The sequence below is a fragment of the Mustela putorius genome, unplaced genomic scaffold, assembly GCF_011764305.1.
Source record: "Mustela putorius furo isolate JIRA1106 unplaced genomic scaffold, ASM1176430v1.1 tig00003853_pilon_pilon_pilon, whole genome shotgun sequence".
NCBI lineage: Eukaryota > Metazoa > Chordata > Mammalia > Carnivora > Mustelidae > Mustela > Mustela putorius.
Genome location: NW_025422005.1, coordinates 30,369,116 through 30,383,080, shown reverse-complemented (window position 1 = coordinate 30,383,080; position 13,965 = coordinate 30,369,116). Strand labels below are relative to the sequence as shown.

Sequence of the window (13,965 nt, the reverse complement as noted above, 5' to 3'; positions counted from 1 at the left end):
AAAAAGATTTTATTTATTTATTTGTCAGAGCAAGAGAGAGCACAAGCAGGAGAGGCAGCAGCAGAGCAGACAGAGGGAGAGGAAAAGGAGGCTCCCCACTGCCCTACCCACTGAGCAGGGAGCCCGATGTGGGGCTCAATCCCAGGACCCTGGGATCATGCCCTGATCATGGTGCTTAACTGACTGAGCCACCCAGGCTCCCCATCCTCTCTTTTTACTAATGAGTTTTATCTTATCACCTCTCTGCATTTTGCTGCTTATAAACTAGTAATGTGCCAAGAATTGTGTCTTAGAGTCAGTAGCCTCTGAACAAGCATTCTAGAGTCCCTTCTTTGGAGAGGACTGGAAGACTTTGTTCATCTTTCTTTTCTTTTCCTTTTTTTTTTTTTTTTTTTTTTTTGAGGTTTTTAATTTATTCGTTTGAGAGAGATAGAGCATGAGCAAGGGGTGGGGGTGGAGGGGCTGAGGGAGAAGCAGACTGCCACAGAACAGGGAGCCCAATGCAGGGCTCCATCCTAGGACCCCAGGATCACAACCTGAGCTAAAGGCCAGCACTCAACTGACTGAGCCAACCAGGTGTCCCTCATTTTTCTTTTATTTTGAGACTGTTTCCTAATCTCCAGATAATTGAGATTATCTGTTACCACGATTTTTCCTCATAGGTCTTCTTTGAGTGACCAGTGGTATAGAAAGACAAGGGTCTCTACTTTTGTGTTAGGGTTTCAGGAAGTAGAATTGGGTCAGGAGGGAAAGATCACTTTCAAGCTGAATGAATAAGTTGCAGTCACCCAGAGTGGTGGCGTGTAGATTCGAGAGTTGTATTACCTAGGGCTGCATAACTGAGGCAGACAGAGTGGAGGTGGCTGAAGAGTAAGAATGTGAGTTCTTTCTTCAGTGGTCTTTGTGCTAGTAGAGGACCAAATCAGAAGTGTTCTTCGTTAATTCTAGACCTGTGTAAAAAAAAGTTGATGAGCTGGATATACGACATACTTCTGTACTGTGGGAAAGGCGTTCCAGCGAGACTGGACTTGCTGGCTTGTAACAGTCTCCCAAATAAGCTCTTTACTGCTTACCTGACAGTGAGTGAGCCCCATTCTGTTTGTGTGGAAGAAGCCTGCTGTTTTTGAACCTGAGTTTAGAAAAGTTAATGTACGTTTAGAAGAATAGTATTATTCTTACTTGACCTAAAATTTTCTTTAGGACTGTTTCCCGAGTAGCTGTAGGATTGGAATAACCGCAGACCTTCATGGCTTCAGGAACTTAAACAGTGAAAATGAGAAAGAGGTGGTTCTGTAATAAATAGCCTCTCTCCTTGTTTCATTTGAGAATCAGTATTTTCTAATGGTTTTTATGGGTGTGTTCCCCCTCCCTCACCCCTTTAAATGACTTAGGAGCTTGCAAGTGTTTGAAGAAACGGGGATTTCTCATAGTGAATTTCTTCATCGTCAACATGCAGAGGAAGGTGGTGGTCCCCTTGGAGGCCCTCTGAAGTTCCCTAACCTTTGCATCCTCTGGCTTCATGCTGACCAGACAGGTAAAAGCCCTTTGATGTCTTAGAGTCCATCTGAAATAGAGCTTATTATATATATATATATAATGCCCAGAACCATGAGTGGGTCTTAATAAGCACTAAACAAGTGTTAGCTCTTAATTTTATAATTACCATGATTCATTAACTTATTAAGGCACAGTGCCTTTCCCTTAGCTATCTGTCTGGAAAGGGAAGTAGGTGCCCCTGGCATTAGGATAAGATACCAAGGATGGGATAAGAGGAGATGGGTGGGTTGGGTAAGAGACTGCCATCCAGGGATGGTCTGAAGAGAAAGAGAAGGAAGGCTTTGAGGAAGGAGGTCTGACTCCCTGGTTGGCTGGGTGGAGGCCGCAGACCTGAGAAATGGGTATGATGATTATTAGCCTGATTATGGTTTGGTGGGTGTTTTTTTTTTGTTTTTTTGGTGAAGTATGATAATGCCTTGGGATAGTACTAACTTCTCCATCCAGCTAACATTCAGTAAACATTCAATGAAGTGCTGGTATGCTGCATAGTTACTTGGATTTCAGAGATGAACGTGAGACCGTGCCTGGTTTTTAGGAGCTCCCGGTCTAGTGGTGCAGCAAACAAAGATAGCTACTACATTGTGCTAAATGCTAGGCTAGAAAGTACCTTGAGGCCACAGAGAAGGGATACCCATTTTTAAGGATAACCTGTGGGCTGGTCTGTATGTGAACAGGCAGCATAGTGTAGCGATTAAGAATATGGTCTTTGAGCCAAACTGCCTGGATTCAGATTCCTGCTCCACCATCTTTTAGCTGTGTGAGTTTCAAGGCAAGTTAGTTAACATTTCCTATGCCCCAATTTTCTCTTCTGTAAAGTGGAATTAATGTATTAATAATAATACATATATGTATTGAGGATTAGATGAATTACAACATACAAAGTGGTCAGATATGCATGTGATGAGTCCTTAATAAACAGACTTTTTAGGAATATCGAATAAGAGGTTACTGTTACTGCAGGCTGAGAAGTAGCAATGGCAGATAATGTAGAGCATGGTTGAAATGGTGAAAATTTGTTAAATTGATCTCATGTGCAAGTTCATCAAAAAAGGTAATTTTTTAAATGAAATTTTTGTGAATAAAAACATGTATTGCAGTTCAGCATAAAATAATGGAATCTGATTCATAATAAAGCTGACCACCACTTTTGGGCATAATAAAGTTTTATCATCCCATCTGAATGATTATGACCCCTGACTCTTTGCTCCTTTGTCTGGCTCAGTAGTTCAAGATGTACCTAGGATGGCTTTGGATTAAAGTTCCTTGTTCCTATCCGTGATGTCATCTGAAAGTTCTTTTTTTTTTTTTTTTAAAGATTTTATTTATTTATTTGACAGAGAGAGATCACAAGTAGGGAGAGAGGAGGAAGCAGGCTCCCTGCTGAGCAGAGAGCCCGATGTGGGATTCGATCCCAGGACCCAGAGTTCTTTTATAAAATATAAAAGTTCTTCTTCTTATATTTAAGTTCTTAAATATAAAAAGAACACGAAGTTAGAGTAACAAAGATAATGGAAAAAAGTAAGAAGGATAACCAAGGGGTGTCTCAGTTACCTCTAAAGTAAACAATGAATATACATTCCATAATAAAATATTTGTCTTTCCTAATAGCTGTAACTGTATGTTTTCTCTCTCTCTCTCTCTCTTTTTTAAAAGACTTTTATTTATTTATTTGACAGACAGAGATCACAAGTAGGCAGAGAGGCAGGCAGAGAGAGAGGAAGGGAAGCAGGCTCCCTGCAGAGCAGAGAGCCCAATGTGGGGCTCGATCCCAGGACCCTGGGATCATGACCTGAGCCAAAGGCAGAGGCTTTAACCCTCTGAGCCACCCAGGTGCCCCTGTATGTTTTCTCTTTATATAATAAGACCTGTGGTTCGTTTTGGCTGTTTTTATTGAAGTGCGATCTTAAGTATGACATCTATAATATGAGTTATTCTATAATCTTTGAACCCTTTCTTACATTTGAACAAATGTATTTCTTGTAGCAGCCTGTCCATTCATCATGTAAGTGTCTAGTGGGCCTCCTACAACAGGCTTGCTGGTTGATGGGCTAATGTGATTGAAGTTCTAGATGAGCGCTTGGATAAGAGGGTGGATGACATGCTTGCTGCTGGGCTCTTGGATGAACTAAGAGATTTTCACAGACGATATAATCAGAAGAAAGTTGCAGAAAATAGGTGAGGATTTGGCCATTTCTTTGACCCACTCTCCCTCCCTTGCTTTCGGTCAAAAGACCATAAATGTAATACTGGCTTTGGATCTACTTGTAAATTAGCCTTTGTCCTTGGCATTGGCAAGGCTTGTTGGAAGGCAGTCTAGTGTACTTGTTACAGTTGCACTTTTCTAATCTGTCAGACATTCCTAGGAATGAGTTTTCAAGAGAACTAACCAGGGAGCTGGTGGTGGGTGGTGGAAGAAGGAGTTTAGAGAATATGTAACTGTTGAGGATCTCAGTTTCTCATCTATGAGATGAAATGGCTCAGCTAGATAGATCTTCTCTAAGCCCTCTCAGATGCAGTGGCTCATCTGCTGATGCTCTCCTGTTCCCAGCCAGGACTATCAACACGGTATCTTCCAATCCATTGGCTTCAAGGAATTTCACGAGTACCTGGTCACTGAGGGAAAATGCACACCAGAGACTAGTAACCAGCTCCTAAAGAAAGGTGTGAATTCTTCCATCTAACCTAGTCTTGGACATCCTTGGATGGCAGAGTGCACCGCTGATATGGTCTGAGAAAGAACTGAGGTCAGAAGAGTCCCAAATGGCCTTCTCCCAAATGGTCTTCAACTCAGAACTTTGTCTACCAAGTATACTCCAGTGTGCTGCTATGGTTGATTTCTCTTCTGCTGGTCTGGGAGGGCTTGCCTTTTGGCTGGGTCAGAACTTAGAGGTTCTTAGATCTACCTTGTCTTTCAGGTATTGAGTCTCTGAAACAAGTGACTAAGAGATATGCCCGGAAGCAAAACCGATGGGTTAAAAACCGATTTTTGAGCAGTAAGTCTCATGTTTTTCCTTACCCCCTGGGTCCGTTTCCAGTAGAATATAGATCCTTAGCTCACCCAGAAAAGGAACTTTAGTTTCTGGACCTGTCCCAAGCTTTGGGGACCCGATCTGGGAGAGGGTCTACTGCATCAATGACTGTGCAGGATACTTCTTCGTAATGTCTCAGAAAACAAATGAAATCTTTCTAATGAGGAGTTGAACATTCAGGTGGTAGCTGCAAACAGGTTAAGAGCATACTAGCAACATCGCTATAGAGTTGGTGCTCAAGGGTGACTTCAGCTTCAGATTTTGTACCTGAAGTGCAGTCAGATTTCTTTAGGGAGGCTTTCCTAATTCACATGGTTCTCGGGCATCTGGCTGGCTCATTTGGAAAAGCATGTTACTCTTGATCTCAGGGGTCCTGAGTTTGGGCCCCATGCTGGGTGTAGAGATTACTTAAAAAAAAAAAAGAAAAAGAAAAGAAAGAAAGAAAATGGTTCGTAGACCACATGAGCAGTTGCAAAAGTCAAACCTACATCCTTGCTCCCAGCGTTGCCTTCACTTTCCGGTACGTGGTGCTTCCGAGTGCTGCAGCTTTGCCTTCAATTGAACAGCACTTTTAAGGAACAGGGAAGGAAATTCTCCTTTATTTGACCTTGTTCTGTGTCTTTTAGTATATGTGCTGCCGAAGTGAGGACTGTGTCTTTGACACTAAATTTGGTGCTATACATATATTACTGAGCCTGTGAGGTAGGTGTTATTCTTTGATTTTTGCAGATAAGGCAAAGGAGGCTTCAGGAAGTTAAATATATTGCCAAAAATCTGCCAGCTGAATAAGCAATACTGATTACAGGCCTGACACCCACCCACCACACACACATTGTACTTTTTAGTGCTCTTCTTGATTCCTATAGCCATAACTTTAGCTAGACAGCATTGCTGTTGGGCCTCAGGTAAGAAATTGTGCAGTTATGAGCTAAAAGGAGATTACCTTAAAAGAGATTACGTGAAACACCAACTTTATCTTATGGACATTTCTTAAAAATGCTTCTGAATCATCTCCTGTTTGCCTTTTGCTGTTAGATTTCTGCTTTCAGTTATAGATAAGGACAGCTGAGGCCTCCCCTCTGCTCTTCAGGGCCTCTGAACAGAAACATCTCGATCCGTGTTGTTGACCACCAATAGCTGAAGTTCTTTCTCCCACACTCGCTCTCAGCCCGGCATCTCTGGGGTAGTTCTGGCACCAAGGGACTCTTTATACTTACTTCTACTTACCCTGCTTTCTCTGCATGTCCTGTCAGATAGGAGAATTCTTGGCTTCAGCTAATACCGAAATCGAATTGCATCAACTGAAATACACTACTACAGATTTCTAGTGCAGCTTCTCCTCTCCCCAGGGCTAACAATTAGTCTGTAACAAAAGATGTTTTTTGTAATGATTTGAGACTTCCCCCTGTGGTAAAGCCACAATAACTCCCCCATCCTGAGTCAGGAGGGATTGATGGCACAGTGCATCATCTGCCCATTCCTCATTCATGTGTATGCCGGCTCAGTCCTGGTGCTAGAGTGAAAGGCACAGCTGCCTTATAAACCAGGAGCTGTGTGTGATTGGCCAGGGCTAGTCTGCTGGGACATGGCTCTGGCAAGAAGCCAGAGGGACTTCCCCGCCCCAACTTGGCCTTGGACCCAAGCCAGAAATAGCAGCTGGGAGCCGAGAACTTGTTGAAAGGTGCTTAGACAGGGCACAGAAACCCAACAAAGGACTGAGAGGGGAAAGGAAAATATAGAGTGGCCTGGAAACAGGTGCAGAGCTTAGCCAAGGCCAGGTGTGCTGTGGATGCTGCCTGCACCCTCCCAGTCTCACCTTTCCGTGTGGTGGCAGGTGCAACGCAGTCCATTTTATGAAGAATCTTACTTGTGGTTGGCACAATCAAAAGGCCAGCACCTGCCAGCCGTTGGCATCCGAAGGACTTTGATGTTTTTGTCCATGCGGAGATGCTCTTTGCCTTTAGACAACTGACTTGACCTAGCTATGGAAGGCAGTTTAGTGTGTCCATTGACAGGGGAAGCTACCAACAGAGACTAAACAGTGTTGGCTCCAATGGGCAGAATGCCTGTAGCTTTACTCTAGGCTGTCCCTAGTCACCTCTCCATACAGAAGTATTTACGAAAGGGTATTTCTTGAATACTCTAGATCTGTTTCCTGAAAGAAGGGGCTCACCTAGTTCAGTAAAGGCTTCTTTCTAGTTCTCAGATATAGTGGCTCATTGATAGATATTCTTCTGTCTCAGTCCCTGAATATCCTTATGGTATCAACAAGTTTCATAAATGCCATACTGCTGAAGGGATATATACAAACCTGAGACTAGTGTCTGTTCCTAAAGAAAGGTGTGAACTCTCTTGCCACAAGAGGAACATCACTGTAAGATGATAGGCAACTTAGAACAGGCATTTACTTCAAACTGTTATTTACTCCTTTGATATGCTATCTTCATATTATAGCCCACATGGTTGTCACTAGAGCTGTTACTCTGTTCTGTTTTTCTGACTGATCTGGAAGATCCTATCTCTAGAAGTCTCTAGATTATTCGGGTAGACTAGGTGGCTACAGATCAGTAAACCTTCTTGATCATTCTTGTATTGTATGTAGTTGTTTGGTTCATGTTTCTGGCTAGAATGAATGTTATGATCAGAATGTTTATTCCTTTGGCCCCTTTTATTTCCTTTGAGGATTTTGGAGTCCTGGGAGCAGAATTGAGTGGGTCTTTGAGGCTGACTTCTCACAATTTCTCTTTGTCATCATTAGGACCTGGTCCCAGTGTCCCCCCAGTATATGGCTTAGAAGTATCTGATGTCTCGAAGTGGGAAGAATCTGTTCTTGAACCTGCTCTTGAAATCGTGCAAAGTTTCATCCAGGTGATCATTAATCACAGTACTGCGTATTGTCTGGCTTTCAGAGACCTTTCCTTAGTTGGCACCTTTGTTGGCAGGAAACCAAACTTTCTTTTTCATGGAATAGAGCAGAAGAGTTGGCTGCTTTTAGATCTCTGGAGGCTGAGTTTCTACTTTCACATTTACAAAGGTTGCTAAAATCTGTCTATAGTCCACCTGTTCTGTGGGATGAGAAAAAGGAATCTTGGGAAAATCCCACTTCCCTTAATATCAGAGAATGAGATCCAAATCTCTCTGAGTCGATTGCTTCTCTCCCACCCTGCCACCCCCCACCCCCCTTGTTCTTTCAGGGCCGCAAGCCTGCAGCTGCTCCAGTAAAGATGGCATGCAATGAAATGGAGAACAAGAGAAGTTACCACATGTGTGACCTCTGTGATCGAATCATCATTGGGGACCGTGAATGGGCAGGTGAGTCTGGGAAGGACACAGAGAACTGTAAGGGTGATTCACAGTGACCTTGTGAAATTTAAGGTCTTTGATGGGTTGAATGCTTGAGTCTACTTATTTGTAAAGGGATGGCCAGATTCCTCTAAGAGCCCCTAAGTACTCAAATTTTATAGAGACTTTCCCATTTTGGAGAGTTATCTTTGTATTCTGATTTTCAAAGGAAGATCATATGCGCTCCATCTTCAGCTAGAGTAGATATTTTATTTATTTTTTAAGATTTTATTTATTTATTTGACAGAAGAGAGAGCACAAGCACAAGGAGGGGAGCAGCAGGCAGAGGGAGAAGCAGGCTCCGCACTGAGCAAGGACCACCCCCCCAATGTGGGGCTCAGTCCCAGAACCCTGGGATGATCTGAGCTGAGGGCAGACGCTTAACTAAACTGAGCCACCCAGGGGCCCCTAGAGTAGATATTTTATTCTGAGAGATCTGCAGTTAACTTTCCAGAGCTCCTTTGACTTTCCTGAACCTACCTTCTAGGAATTTCTTGGCCTTTCATGTTTAAAACTCAGTGTGGATGAGGTGAGATTGTAAGGGAAACCAGCCAACTCACCCAAGAGACCAAGGAAGCAGAAACAGCTGGGAGGATAGGGGGAGTTCAGTTACTCCTCCTGAGTACAGTCTTTGAAAATGGGATCTCTTTGGTAATTTTTAAGGTAATATATTGAAGTGGTGGTGATTGCTAAAGCTGTGATGAAGAGTGTTAAGCTGTGAAAGCAGGGGCACCTGGGTGGCTCAGTAGGTTAAGTGTCCAACTCTTGGTTTTAGCTCAGGTCATGAACTGTGCTCAGCGGGTAGTCTGCTTTGGGGATTCTCTCCCTCTGCTGCTACTCTGTCCCCACCCCCTTCCCCATGCATGCGTACACACTCTCTCTTTCAAATAAATAAATCTTTAAAAAAAAAAAATCTCAAAAAAAATCTTAAAAAAAAAAAAGATGCTATGAAAGTCAGACTTGTATAAAGGAGGTGGCCAAAGGGTGATGTCTTCTTTAAAGGTACTCTTGACTAAGCAGCATGGGCCCTGACCTTAGGCTCTTTTTCACTATTGTAGAGCCTGGATTCACTTCTGCCACAGAGTCACACTGAACTCCCCTGTCGGGTTCTTGCAGTCCTCTAGTCAAAGCCCAGAAAAGGCCAGGGCCTCCCAAGTCTTGAGTTTACATTCTGTTTGGAACTTTTTTTTAAGGCTCACTCCTTTTGAGTACAGTAGGGCTTATAGGGACCCAGTGGCTAGAATCCTGTTCAGAGCACTGCCGTGAATGGGATTCTCCTAGAAATAGAGTTTTCTCCCCATACCAACCAATAGAATGATTAGTTCTGTTAACTGGTAATGCTGGCAAAATGAACTCCATTGTCAGAGATTGGGGATGGCGTGATTTGCCCAAGCAGCAGAAGAAGCCTCGATTGTCGTTGGTTTATAATGATGAAAGGGGAAGAGAAAGAGAGTGTCTGATTGTTTTTTTTCTAAAGGAAACTTAGTGGTTCAGTTTGTCTAATGTCCTTCAGGGATAGCCTTAAAGAAACAACATTTGTGAGCCTTTGTGAGCTTAGCTTGTGTGAGCCCTTCTATAGTGCCATCTGTCAAGTCCTTGCTCCCATCTCCTGCTGCCGTGGCGAGCCAGGCCAGAAGCCCTTTCTTGCCTTAGGCTCTAGCTGGAGAATAAAGCTGACTTTTTTCCCCCAAGTAAACTTTTCTTTGACTTCTAACCTCTTCCTTACTTGTTTTTTGCTTTGAAACCTTAAAATGATGTTTTTAATAGATATCAAAGATAATTTAATCTGGTTGTCTATGTCTTTAGAGGCTTCCAAAGAAAATTTCCTTGAAAAAGAAAAAGTAGAAAGAAGCTAGTATGAGGATGGGAACAGTTTTCATGTATCAGGCAACAGTGACCTTTCAGTTTTACTGCTTCTGTGGGCTCTCAAAAAGGATTGGCAGAGAAGAATGCTTCCTGTTATCTCTCTGGAGCATTGTGTGCTTGGAGAATGGGAACCTTGTGGATTAGTCATTCAGATGGCTTGTCTAACCCAGGCAGAGGGATGTCAGATCAGCAGGGGTAACCTGTGTGAGCAGGAAAGAAGTGCAAGGACAGCTCTAGGTCTGATGTGGGACAGAGCATCTGTTCTGCAATATAGACAAGGATTTGGATTTGTAACTTTTTAGCTGAGTGAGTTGAAAGGTAATCTATCTGTAACAAGAAGCCACGTTATGGAAAATTGAGTCTAGAGCCCTGATTCTGGAAAGTTTCATCTCTTTTTGTACTATAGGTGAGCCAAAGAACTTACCTGCTGTGTGTCCTTGGACAAAATCTAAGTCCTTGGTGAAATTCAGTTTCCTCCTGTATAAAATGAGCTGAATAATACTGTCCTGCAAGATGGCTGTGAGGATTAGTGATGTAAAGCACCCAGCAGGATACACTGACTGCATAGTAGCTTGTTGGCCCTGTAACTTCGCCTTCCCTTAAAAATGCTACGCAGCTCTTACCAGTATGTGTTGATCCTGTTATTGTTAAAGAAAAGGATTATATAATTAGTTTTGTATGCTTCTAGGATTGATTCTAGAAAGTTCTAATGAGTTGTTTTTGTTTTGTTCTGTCTTAGCACATATAAAATCCAAATCCCACTTGCACCAACTGAGGAAGAGAAGAAGATTGGACTTGGATGCTCTTGCTACCATTGAGAGTCAGAGTATTTCTCCAGACTGTGACAAAGAGCCTGAAGAGAAAGGGTCCCCAGGGCAGAATGAGAAAGAGCTAAAATCTGGTGTTTAAAGAGAAATGTCCAGTAGCCTTTGCACAGGTAGGGACACAGTTCAGGAGGGAGGGCTATGTCTGTGTCCCTGTCTGGACTGAGGAGTGCTACGCAGAAAGCCCCCACCATTTTCTTTCTGCAGTGGTGTAGTTTCAGTGGTCTTTGTCATGTAAACAGCAGGACTTGTTAGCTCCCTGTTTGGCTGATGTGCCTGGTAATGATGATTTGGGGAAGGAATTTTTTTTCTTTCAACCCAAAAGGTTCTATTTTTGAAAGAGGCACAGATTGCACTTTTTAATACTTGAGGATCTTTTTGGTAATGAATACCTGAATTTCCTATATCCCTTAAAAAAGAAGTTTTATGTCCCTGACTGTGGCTAAAAATACCTCATTTCCACTTCTATAAAAGATGACTGAAGTATTGTGAGCCACAAATCAGGAGTTCTGGATTTGGGTGAATGGCAGGAAAGGCCCAGCCCCAGTGAGATGATTAAGTGAACTCAGCCAATTGTTGGATTCCACTGAGAAGGAGAGAAGGAGGTGGTCATGATGTGGCTTGAAAACTAAAGACTTTGACATTTGTTGAGCTCCTCCTGTGTGATAATTACTATCACTGCTATCTTTTTATTGAGTTAAGAGTCTATATTTTTATTAAAAGTTAAATAAAGAAAAAGTTTCTAGGAGTCTCTTTAGTCCTTAAAAAACATATATATACCATGTCTAGTTTATACATAGTAGGCTCTGTAATCAATATACATGATAGCATTGGGGCACCAGGGGGCTCAGTTGGTTAAGCATCCTAAGGGCACCTAGGTGGCTCAGTTGTTGGGCATCTGCCTTTGACTTGGGTCATGATCCCAGGATCCTGGGATCGAGCCCCACATTGTGACTCCCTGTTCAGCAGGAAGCCTGCTTCTCCCTCTCTCACTCCCCCTGCTTGTGTTCCCTCTCTCGCTGTGTCTCTGTCAAATAAATAAAATCTTAAAAAAAAAAAAAAAAAGCATCCTATTCTTGATCTCAGCTCAGATCTTGATCTTCACGTCCTACATTGGGCTCCGCACTGGGCTTAGATCCTACGTAAAAAACAAAACAAAACAAAAACATGATAGCCTTTTCTCAAACTTAACATTCGTCTTAATGATCTTTCTGTCTAGTCACTATTCTTTTTTAAAGATTTTTATCTATTTATTAGAGAGAGAGACAGCAAGAGAGGGAACACAAGCCAGGGCAGTGGGAGAGGGAGAAGCAGACTTCCCACTGAGCTGAAAGCCTGATGCGGGGCTCAATCCCAGGACACTGGATTGAGTCGAAGGCAAACGCTTAATGACTGAGCCACCCAGGTGCCCCTGTCTAGTCATTATTTAGCAAATGTTTATTGAGCACTTACTATATTCCAGGAAGACATAGAGGGTTATTGGAGATGTGTGATTTCTAGCAGTGTTGAGTACATGTATGTATTTAGCATAAAATTAAGCATTTTTGTGTTTATAGTTCAGCAGCATTAATTATGTTCATAATGCTATGCAACTATCACCTCTATTTCCAAAATTTTTCATCACCCTAAACAAGGTGTATCCATTAAGCCATAACCTCACTCAAGTAATACGTTATTTGTTCAGAATCTACTAGATGAGAGGCTAGAGGGAAAATGGAGATAAAATGAGATGTCGTTCTTGTTTTCAGGGAGCTTTGTTCATACTGTACCAACAGCCAGTCTAGGGAAGAGAATATCTAAAGGCCATAAGAGGTGTGTATATATTTTGTGTATTATGCTTTGGAGGGGAGGAAAGAGAGGGGAAGAGGATCATGGAAGAAGGAGCATTTCTGCTGGACCTTTAAAAGCAGTTCTTGGTAGGGTGCCTGGGTGGCTCAGTGGGTTAAGCCTCTGCCTTCAGCTCAGGTCATGATCCCAGGGTCCTGGGATCAAGCCCCGCTTTGGGCTCTCTGCTCAGCAGGGAGACTGCTTTCCCCTCTCTCTCTCTGCCTGCCTCTCTGCCTATTTGTGATCTCTGTCTGTCAAATAAATAAATAAAATCTTAAAAAAAAAAAATAGTAGTTCTTGGTTAGCTATGTGTAGGAAGAGAGGATAAAGAACTATCAACCCTGGCTGACCTTTTTTAAAACACTGCTGAATTCCATAGCCTTACCTTTTTTTTCTTTTTCCTTCTAACATTTTTTAAAAGTCATTTTTTCCACTAAATTTGTTTACATACTTCAAAATCAAAATGATATCAAAAGACATTCATTGAGGGGCCCCTAGGTGGCTCTCCGCCCTATCTCTGAAATAAATAAAATCTTTATTTAAAAAAAAATGTTTTGTATTTGAAAGAGCACAAGCAGGGAATGGTAGAGGGAACTGGGCAGAGAGAGATGCAGATTCCCTACCCAGCGGGGAGCCTGACGTGGGGCTCCATGCCAGGTCCCTGACAGGATCTTGACCTGAGTGGACGCCCAACCAACTGACCCACCTGGGTGCCCCTAAATAAAATCTTAAAAAAAAAAAAAAAGACATTCTTTGAGAAATGTCACTCCCATTTCTATCCCCTTCTCCCCAAGTAGATACTTACTAGTTTTTTAAATCTCTCTCAAGAGTATTTATTTATTTATTTAAAAGGTTTTATTTATTTATTTGACAGAGAAGCAAGCTCCCTGCTGAGCAGGGACCCTGATACAGGGCTCAGTCTCAGGACCCTGGAATCATGACCTGAGCCAAAGGTAGACGCTTTACGACTGAGCCACCCAGGGGGCCCTCAAGAGTTTTTTAATGCAAAAATGAACAAACAGAAATATGTATCCACACCCTCCACAACCGCCACCTTACCCAGAAGATAGCCGTTAGCACATTCTCTCTTCATCTGTCACCTCCCCTGTAAGCAGCATCTGGGTGTACATGGATTTCTCCTGCTACCTCTGTCAGGTCTTTTGTGTTGGGCCTTAACCATTTATGCTAGATTCCCCAGTTAACTTCAGCAAGGTTCACTTAACCTCATACACTGAACTTAATTCAGATGCTAGGGCTTAGGCCCAAACCAGTCTCTGACAAATTCTTAAGCTATGGCCAGCCCATTCGTTCAGCCAGCAGATACCTCAGAACTTCCATATGCTTGGTGCTTTGCCAGACTCATAGGCTACAGTGGTGATCCAGAAAGTCCACACTGATTAAATAATTATCGAATTATAGCTGTAATAAGGCTGCAAAGAAATCACACTTGCTGTAAGAGCGAGTAATCTAAAGCCTTGCGCCCCACCCCTTGGTGTGTGGGAGTGTGCGCATGCGTTGGG

The 13,965-nt window shown here is 42.7% G+C and overlaps 1 protein-coding gene across 4 annotated transcripts in view; it reads left to right on the top strand.

Annotated features, from left to right (window-relative positions):
• The window catches only part of TRIT1 (tRNA isopentenyltransferase 1), an 82,727-nt gene that overhangs the window by 36,005 nt on the left and 32,757 nt on the right, over positions 1 to 13,965 (top strand). Inside the window, exons 5-12 of one of the 4 annotated variants that reach the window (XR_006601728.1) lie at positions 1,392 to 1,534; positions 3,621 to 3,732; positions 4,106 to 4,218; positions 4,473 to 4,550; positions 7,345 to 7,454; positions 7,781 to 7,898; positions 10,534 to 10,731; positions 12,367 to 12,430. Coding sequence is in view for 2 of the 4 variants with exons in the window: in XM_013045486.2 (XP_012900940.1) it covers positions 1,392 to 1,534; positions 3,621 to 3,732; positions 4,106 to 4,218; positions 4,473 to 4,550; positions 7,345 to 7,454; positions 7,781 to 7,898; positions 10,534 to 10,703 (844 nt within the window). In the remaining 2 variants the exon portion in view is untranslated. Of the gene's footprint in view, positions 1 to 1,391; positions 1,535 to 3,620; positions 3,733 to 4,105; positions 4,219 to 4,472; positions 4,551 to 7,344; positions 7,455 to 7,780; positions 7,899 to 10,533; positions 11,364 to 12,366; positions 12,578 to 13,965 lie in introns of those variants that run through there. The other 3 variants (XM_013045486.2, XM_004740696.3, XR_198597.3) reach the window with 3 other exon arrangements.